Source organism: Olea europaea, chromosome 14 (assembly GCF_002742605.1).
Source record: "Olea europaea var. sylvestris chromosome 14, O_europaea_v1, whole genome shotgun sequence".
NCBI lineage: Eukaryota > Viridiplantae > Streptophyta > Magnoliopsida > Lamiales > Oleaceae > Olea > Olea europaea.
The window spans coordinates 14,898,174-14,907,472 of record NC_036250.1 but is presented as its reverse complement, the minus strand read 5'-3'; the positions used below and the strand labels follow the sequence as shown (position 1 = coordinate 14,907,472).

General features: G+C 28.5%; 1 protein-coding gene across 1 annotated transcript; it reads left to right on the top strand.

Annotated features, from left to right (window-relative positions):
- The first annotated feature begins 99 nt into the window (after window positions 1-99).
- LOC111409271 (30S ribosomal protein S21, chloroplastic) lies at window positions 100-1,638 on the top strand. Its single transcript, XM_023039289.1, has 2 exons — window positions 100-563; window positions 1,310-1,638. The coding sequence occupies exons 1-2, from the start codon at window positions 115-117 to the stop codon at window positions 1,419-1,421; spliced, it is 561 nt and encodes a 186-aa protein (XP_022895057.1). The 5' UTR covers window positions 100-114; the 3' UTR covers window positions 1,422-1,638.
- Window positions 1,639-9,299: the final 7,661 nt, after the last annotated feature.

Below are 9,299 nucleotides of genomic sequence, written 5' to 3'. Positions count from 1 at the left end.
TTGCTATGATATGATTTGGACCGTTCTGCATATTATTGAAACATTTGGGGACCTCTACTGCAAATTTCCTTAAATAAAATGATAAACAGACCATTGCATCCTGACAAATCCGTAATGGCAACCTCATCCATAGCCAACCTCTTCTGCTTCTTCACACCATCAAAACCACCACCGTCGCCGCCGTTATCTACGCCGAGAAATCCACCGTCCCATCTCTCCGACACCACCATCACCACCTCCTTCAGAAAAGATGGATGGGCCCCACTTGTTTTATCCAATGAAAATGACTCAAACTCGCTATTATCATCGTCGTGCTCTTCGGACGTTATCTCTGCCGTGTGCCCCTCTCTTGCTTACTCAAACACACTTTTCTTCAGATCAGCATACAATGTTCAGGTCTTTGTTGATGACAATGAACCGGAGGAGAGGCTCCTGAACCGGTTCCGGAGAGAGGTGATGAAGGCCGGAGTCATTCAGGAATGCAAGCGTCGGAGGTTCTTTGAAAATACGCAAGATGAGAAGAAGCGCAAGTCCCGTGAGGCCGCCAAGCGCAATGGCCAAAGGTCCTCTCTCTCTCGTTTGGTATAATTAATTTGGGTTATATTTGTGAAACGTGATTGAGCCATTTGGCGTCTCCATACGGTTATTGAATCTTGGTTGCTTCAGTGCACTTTGAGTATATTTTCATGTAAATTCTAACAATAGGGGGAATTTATATTTCTTAAGGTGATACAATGGATTATTTAATCCAAATTTGGTTTAAACCTCATTTAATGAACCTCTTTGGTTAACCCCAAAATGAGAAATCTCATTCCATTAATATGGTAGATTTAAAGGGGAAGCCAAATGATAGCTTATCACGATGAGTTAATTAAATATGAGCAACCTAAACCGTGAATAGGGGGTTGCGGGAGAGCAATACAAGCGTCATCATAGTTCTTTGATGACAAGAAATTGGGAATTGAATTCATTATAGGATTTTGTTTTTCTTTTTTGAATTATAGCGAATATCATCATATTCTGTTACTTGCAAAATATCAAATGAAAGCTGAAACTTCTGAGACACAGAGTGATAAAGGGGAGTTGCATAGCATTCTTGCCGCCAATTCTGACATTAAAAGATCATTTTTATAGCCAGAGGGCGGCGAAAGAACGGGTAGGAAGACTAAACCTAGTGCCAAATTAAAGGCTAGAGGAAGAAGACTCGACTCAACTTGAAAGACTTGAAGCTTTTTGTAATTTACATATTCTTGTTTTGGTTTATATAGAATTAATGATATGATACTCGATTGTTCATTTGTTATAACAGGCGCTTTCAACCAAGAAGCAACACACAGAATAGGTCTGAGATCTCTAAGAACAAGAAGAAAGATGGGGAGGAAGATAACTGGGAACTTCCTGAAGGAGACATACCCTATTGATCTCACATTTTTTTAGTTTGCCTTTTCGGTTCATCGATCGCTCTTGCTGATTTCCCCCCTTTCTCTAAATTTAAGTTTCCTTGATTTGTCAATTACATTGTGTCTCGTGTGATTTTGGTTATGAAGATATCTACTTGTTCATTGCTTCAAAATGTCAATGCTGGTACTAATTTATTAAGTTGACGAAAAAATGAATCTGGTGTGTTGCTTATAGTCTTGTACGATGTGGGTTTTTTTGTATCTCTCCTCGTCTCTGTCTATGTATACGTACATATAGATGTATATGCTCATGTAAATATCTGATTGATCACTGAACTTAAGAGTCGTGTTACTCGTCCATCATTTTGGATGGATTCATTTTGTCTAAATTGAGCACATGACACATAGTAATCCGACGTAGCATAAACTAGGCGCTATTGTCTATGTGTTTTTTGGTTCACAAGGGAATATGTGAAATGGAAAATAAATGATTTTGGATTGATGATTTTATTGAATATCTTGGTTTCATGTGCCTATCTCAACACTGAGAATCTTGATTTCTTCTTACATTGTGCCATCTTCACCTTTCAGAATCCCCTGTTTTGTTACCATTATTCAATGAAATGAATTTTAGAATAATGAATTTTGGAGAATGTGTAAGAAAGTTTTGAGTTTACACGCAAAATATTTTATTTTATTGTGAAAATGTATGATTGAAAATGAGTTTGAGAAAAAAAAGTTTTAAAATAAATTTTCAATTTTATTAATTAGTACGCTTTTTTTGACATTAATCTTGGTTATAATGGAGTCTGGGGATTTTTCTAAATGGCCTATCACTATTTATTCTTGTCAAAATGTCTATAATACCCTTAATGAAATGGTTTGTTATATTTTGCACAAAATATCCTGATTTATTATGATAGTTCCAAAATTCTTCTATTTCTTTCATTTCGAATTTTAATATATAGTTCCATCCTTTGATCTAATAAATTAGCATAATCTGTAATATAATTGTCATATAATTCTTTAAGATTATCATATTCCTTAGACGATATATCCATAGTTTCTAGTTGAGAAAAAATATTTTTTATTTTTTCTAATAGTTTTTCTAACAGATTATCTAATCCCTTAATTGTATAGCCTGGCATCATATAGATAATTCCTTACAAGCTTTATGATAATAATAACATGATAGATAAGTTTTTGCAAGCATGATAAGTAATAATCCCTACGATTCTTTCAAGATATTAGAAGAATTCTTTCTAAATTTAACAAAGACAATAATTTTACCTTACTTTTGATCTTAAATCTGTATTCTTAGAACCGAGTGACCTTCAGGCTCTGAATCTGCAAACTGCTCCCTCAAACGGTCTTTTACCTCAATGGGAATTCTGCAATTTCAACTTCTTACCCTCACTGTATCTTTTCTTAGAATTAAGAATAAGGATCTTAAGTAAAGAAAATTCTCTCTTTGTTAAAGTAAGAAAGAGATTGTCTTTTTCAATCTATCAAGAATTTATGGGATAGGAAGTTTAGAAACTCATATTTTTCTGATATCAAAAGATTGAGATTTTATTTCTATAATGATTTATACAAGATTTCTATTGTATACAAGAGGTTTCCAGAAAAACTGGTTTTGAAGAAAGATTAAAGAAAGAAAATGGTTTCTAACTCGAGATGATCCATTCTCTCCCAAAGTCCTCTATTTATACATGACTCAATCTTACTATTATTGGTCTATTATATCATTGCATACATCAGAATTTGAAAAAAGGCTCACATGCCTCTCTATTTTTTCCCTTCTGGGGTCTACATTTTCACATGCATTTTTTTCTTTTTCATCAAAGGGCATCTTTTCCTCTATCATTGCCTCTCCATCTTTGGCTCCATATGCAGCTGGCTAAATGCTTTGGTAGTGGTAGGTCGCCTTTTATTTTTCTCCATTCATCTTTTATCTTGAAGAATCAATCTTTTAATCTTGTCTGCATGTGGGGCACTCCCTCAATTTGTATGATTCTTGGATTGTTGTAGGACTTCCATTAATTTGATAAGTATCAAATTTCTGGATATATTCTTTTAAAATAGTAGATTTTTCTTTTCCATTATTCGTAAGGAGTGTCCATCCTTCATATTGGCACAAACATCTAAATTTTTTATCATATAAGTTCTTTGCAATGTTGTAAAGAACTTTCATCCCCAAAACTCTTAGAGATTTTATCCATGATTTATTGATTTTAGGCAATGGTTTATTATTTCGGCCAACTTCAATCTGGAAATCTCGGCCAACATATCCAATTGTGATAATATATTCAGTAGGATAGTATATCCTTCCATCAATTTCGGGACTTATTGAATAAAATTTGATATAAATTGATCTCCCTTAGGCAAATTTTGAAACTTCTACCCTAAATATATCATCAAAATTTTTAATTTCTTTTAAATCTTTTCCTGGATAGATCAAATCCAGAAATCCATAATCTGCTGTCATTTTGACCATGAAAGGGTCTGCATCTTTGGTAATTATTAATCTGGAATAAACATGATCTCCCGATGCAATAAAATATGATTCATTTTCTTCCAATTCATAAACAATTTTGGCAAGTGATCTATATTCTTCTTCTTTTGATGATAAGGGGTATCATCATTTTCATCAGTTTTGATTCTGATAACTCTTGTATGTTCATCGCCATTTTTTATAGTCACCTTTCGGGGACTTGCTATGTTTCTTTTGATATTGCTGGGTCCACCGCTACTTCCTGGCTGTGTACCTTTTTGTATTTTTGAGATTATATCCATTGGTATTTCCTGTTTGGTATTTAATGACTCGAATTGTGAAGTAATATCAACAATTCTGGCATTCAATTCTTTGGTATATTTGGAATGAGAATTAGAGATTTCCACCAACAATTTGACATTTTGTTGGATAGATTCTGTCATTTGCTCTAATTGCTCAATTCCAATTTTCATATCTTCTGATTCTTCCATGAGGAATTTCATTCGTCTGTTGACGTCTATTAATGAATTTTTGATATTATCCATCTCCGAATTCAATATTCCTGCTCAAAAAATCTGCAAGATAATTATTTATTCCTTTAATATGAACAATATCAAAATTGTAGAATAATAAGTATGCTTGTCATCTGTGTAGCCTTCTATATTGAGGTTCCATAGGTAACTTATTTCTAATAAGTCCTGCAACTTGAGAATTATCAGTTTCAACAATAAATTTTTTAGATAAAATGAATAATGAAAACTTTTTTATTCCTCTAATAATTGCTAACAATTCTTTTTTATGAGTAGTATAATTTATTTCTACTTGATTAAAAGTTTCACTTGAATATCTGCATATTTCATTTAAATCTGTTTTTAATATAGCTGCCCAATATTTATCCGAGGCATCAGTATTAACAATTAAATTATTTTTTTCATCTGGTAATCTTAGTTTTGATAAATTTTTACATTCTTCTTTTAATGCTTTAATAATTTCAGTATGTTCTTTATTCCAACCTTTAGTATTTGTTTTTCTAAGTAGAATTTGTATCTTATGTCTCTTTTTTGAGAGATTTTCAATAAATCCTTCAGTATAGTTTAGACATCCTAAAAATTTTTGTATTTGTTCTTTGGATTTTAATTCTCTGGAAAGCTTTCTATCTTTTTAGATATATGAGTTTGTAATTTTATTTATTTTCTATCTATTGATAATCCCAGAAAATATATTTCTTGTTTCTCAATTATAGATTTCTTTTTAGAAAGTACAATTCCTTCCTTTTTACATTCATTTATGAATTGTAATAAATGATTCATATGTTCTTTTTTATTATTAGAGCATATTAATATATCATCTATATAAACAATAAGAAAATCACTATACTTTTTGAATATATTATCCATTTTNTATATGATAGTTTTTTATTTTTTAGTTCATCTTGTACTATTGGTCGTTTTTCCCATTTATCACCACGCTGGGCTGGCTGAACTTTGTAGGGTCTAAACTCTCTTGGTATTTTTAGTAGATGTGCACAAGGTGTTTGTAACATTATCATGTAATTATTTTATTTATAATATTGAAATTGTTGGATAAAATCATTTCCTAATAATACTTCACATTCTAACTTATTATAATTATATACTTTATTTATTATAACTTGTTTACTACCAAGTATTATATTAACTTTTTCAGCACTATCAATTATTTGAGTACTTTCTCCAGTCACTCCTGTTATCTTTATTTTACTATTTTTATTCCATGATTTTATTAAGAAATTTTTAAAAATTGTTATATCACTTCCTGTATCAATTAAGGCACAAGTTGTTATATTTGTTTCTACTATAGTAACTTGTATATAAACTGCTAATGGAAAACTTATTTGATTATTCATCCACTTCCTATTTTATATAATGTAGTTTGTCCTTTATGAGTTATATATAATCCTTCTCGTTTTATACTATAATCTTCTAATCCATTTAAGAAATTCATTCCTAATAATATATGAGGTTCAATATCCATACTTTCATCCAAATAACATGGTACTAAAAGATCAATCCCACCTATTTTTATTGGTACCTTTACCTTTAATTCTGTAATATATAGTTGTCCATCAAAATTCCTATACTCATATGGTTCTATCTTGTAAGTCATTAATCCTTCATTTTTATTTGCAGCTATATGACATTCACCAGCTCCTGTATCTATCAATATATTTGGTCCTTTTATATACCTTCTACCATTGAAATATTTTCCTTTTATTTTCATATTTCCAATATTCCCATGAGGTTTTATTTCTTTTAGACCACTAGTTTCTCCTAAATATTCTTTTTTATTAGGTAGTTTAAGACTTTTTGATTTCTTTATCAACCTTCCATTATGAAATGTTATTTTATAATCTTCTTTTTCTCTTAACTTTGTTATTTCAGGCTTAATTTTAGTTATATTAAATTCATATTCTTCTGGGATAAGATTTATTTGTTTGTTTGGTTCCACTATTTTACTAATATCCTTACATTCCTTATGAATTTCTATATATGGTTTATTAAAATAAATATTCCCATCATTAGAATTAGTAAATGTGTATAATGCCTTATATTCCATAATCATAATTTTATCTCCTGGTTCCATTATATCATTTCTATGAAATTTGAAATGTAATCCTAAGACTTCATTAAAGTTTTTATCTTTCAATGAGACACAATATTTTGGGTAACAGGTAAATATTAACTTTTGATATACTAAATTTCATTCTATAGTTCCTAAATGACCATCTTCCAGATTTATAATCCTTCCATCATGTAAACTTACAGTTAATGGTGAATCTATTCCTTTCCTAAATAAGGATTTAAACATTATTTTGTATTCCTGCTAAATAAATATATTGGATCTTTTCACTATATTTTTTACTTATTTTTGATAATAATTCTGATACTGTATTTTTTGTTAAAAGGTTTATTTTATGTGTTCCTTGAGTAGTCATAACATCTATAATTTTGTCAATCTTATGGTATTCATTTATTGCTATTCTTTATCTTCTCCATATTCTATCTAGAATTTCTCATTTTCCTATTTTCAAATCTAAAGATAACTTTTGTATTTTCTTAAATTTATTATTATCAAAAGTTACTTTTAATCCATAACCTTCTATTCCCTAATATTCTTGGATTTTTATGTTATTATTTTCTATTTCTTCAATTTCTCTATTCAGACTCTGATCCATAATCTTCTAAATCTGCTTCACTTATAAATACTTCCTGATTATTATAATGTTCAATATCAGATATTTCACTTAATTCACTTTCTATTTCAAAATAATCATTTTGTAATATTCTCACTTTTTTCTTTGTGCAGTCAGGACTTATATGGCCTATTTCTCCACAATTCCAACACTTACATTGTTTTTTATCTTTCTTATAAGGTTTATTTTTCTGTATATTATTTTTCCTTTTATAATATTTCCTTCTAGGTTTTATGTATTTTTTCTTAAAGTTTCTATATTTTTTAAACTTTCTGTTTTTATATTTTCTTTTATTTCTTTTTTCAGAATTACATCCCCATCTTGTAGGTTTTTACATATCTTCACAACATATTCTAGTTAATTTTCCTGATTTTTTCAGTAATTGTCTATGTTGACATATGTATGCAAGTCTTTCAAACAAGAATTTTATTCTTGATCCTAATGTTCTAGGTATTCCTATATTTTCTTTAATATATTTTTCAAATTCTATTTTAAAATATATTCCCAATGAACCTGGTAATTTATTATAATATATATCTTGATATACTTCTTGATTCTCATTACTATAAAATTGAGTATAATAGTATTCCTTGAATTCACAAGTATATTCTTTAATTTTACACATATCACAAATTGTTAAATTAATTAACTTAACTCTTGCATTATCCTTTTCTCGTATTGCTTCTTCTTCATGATTTTTTAACCAATTTTCTCCTAAGAATTCATCTGCAATATATTCTACTAATCTTTCTATTCCTAGTTTATCTGACTTTATTATTTCTGTTTGTACATTTCTTTTTATTAATGATTTTGTATCACTACTAATTCCTTCCCACCAATTTCTAACATTTCCTTCAGAAGATGCAATTAAAAAATCTATTCTCCTTTCAGTATTTTCCCATGTATCATCTTTATTATATAAAAAGAATAATATCATTGAGTCTGCCCAAGTTATTAAGGCTTTCTTAATATCTATTTTACAATCTAAGTCTAATTTTGTTCCTCCATGGTTAACAGGTTTATCATAATTATTATTTAATTCAAATCTATTACTATATTTATTTCCTTTGGACGGCTGTTTATCTCTTATTTTATCATAAAATTATCTATATGATTTATTATACATCGAAGCATAACTTTCATCTGGCTCTATTGATTATTGTTTAGAGGTTTCTACAGGATTAGGTCCTCCTCCAATATTCATTAAGATTTGGTATTCATCATCTATATTTTCTAAACTTAAATGATCAAAATTATCTATAAGTAGATCTAATTCTTCATTCATCTTCTTTGTCTTGATTTTCTTCAATTTTTTGTTTACCTAACGTTTTTTCTCTAGATTCCTCTTCTTCTATTATTTTAGGTAATATATTTTTTCTAAATTCATCATCCATGCTTCCTGTTTCTATTATTATATTTTTTCTTTCAATATATTTTTTTCTATTCTGGTTATTTCTTTTTCTATAAATTTTTTATCTATTCTATTATTTTTTTCTTCATTTTCTTTTAATTTTCTGACTTCAAGTTTCAATATATTTATATCATTTCTTGCTTCTTTTATTTCATTCTTTATTTCTTGTACATCATTTATTAATGTTCTTATTAAATGTTTTAATTCTTCCATATGATCACTGATTGACATTTTCTTTTATCGATTTTTTGATTGACAATAATAAAATGTTATATACTCAGCGTTTTTACAATCTCTTATCATTTTATCATACTTTTGTTTTATCACTTCAATATTTGTTAGTTCTTTTAATTTTTCATAATATCTTGCTTTTTCTTTATACCTTTCTTGTTTTAATTTTAATATTTGTTTTTCTTGAGTTTTAGTTATATCTCCAGATATTAATAATTCATCTAAAATTTTATTATTTATTAATCTTATTCTTCTTAACTTTCTTTCTAAAATATTTTTAGTTTCTTCCATTATATTTTTATGATGATTCAAATATTTCTCTATGGTATAATTCATTTTCAAATGCTTCGATAATTATTTCATATGTACGTCTATCTTTTATAACTCCTACAATTAATTTATGTAATATTTGTTTCTTTATTTCTCTAGGTAAATTTCTAGTTACATGTAATGTTATTATTTTTAATTTATTAGGGATAGGGTTGAAAAATATATAACATCTTTTTTCTTCAATACATTGATAATAATTAT

Excerpts from the sequence above, each read along its gene's own strand:
- LOC111409271 (XM_023039289.1), top strand. The coding sequence starts at position 115 with ATGGCAACCTCATCCATAGCCAACCTCTTCTGCTTCTTCACACCATCA. Across the intron at positions 564-1,309 it reads GCCAAGCGCAATGGCCAAAG|GCGCTTTCAACCAAGAAGCA; the intron begins GTCCTCTCTCTC and ends TTGTTATAACAG.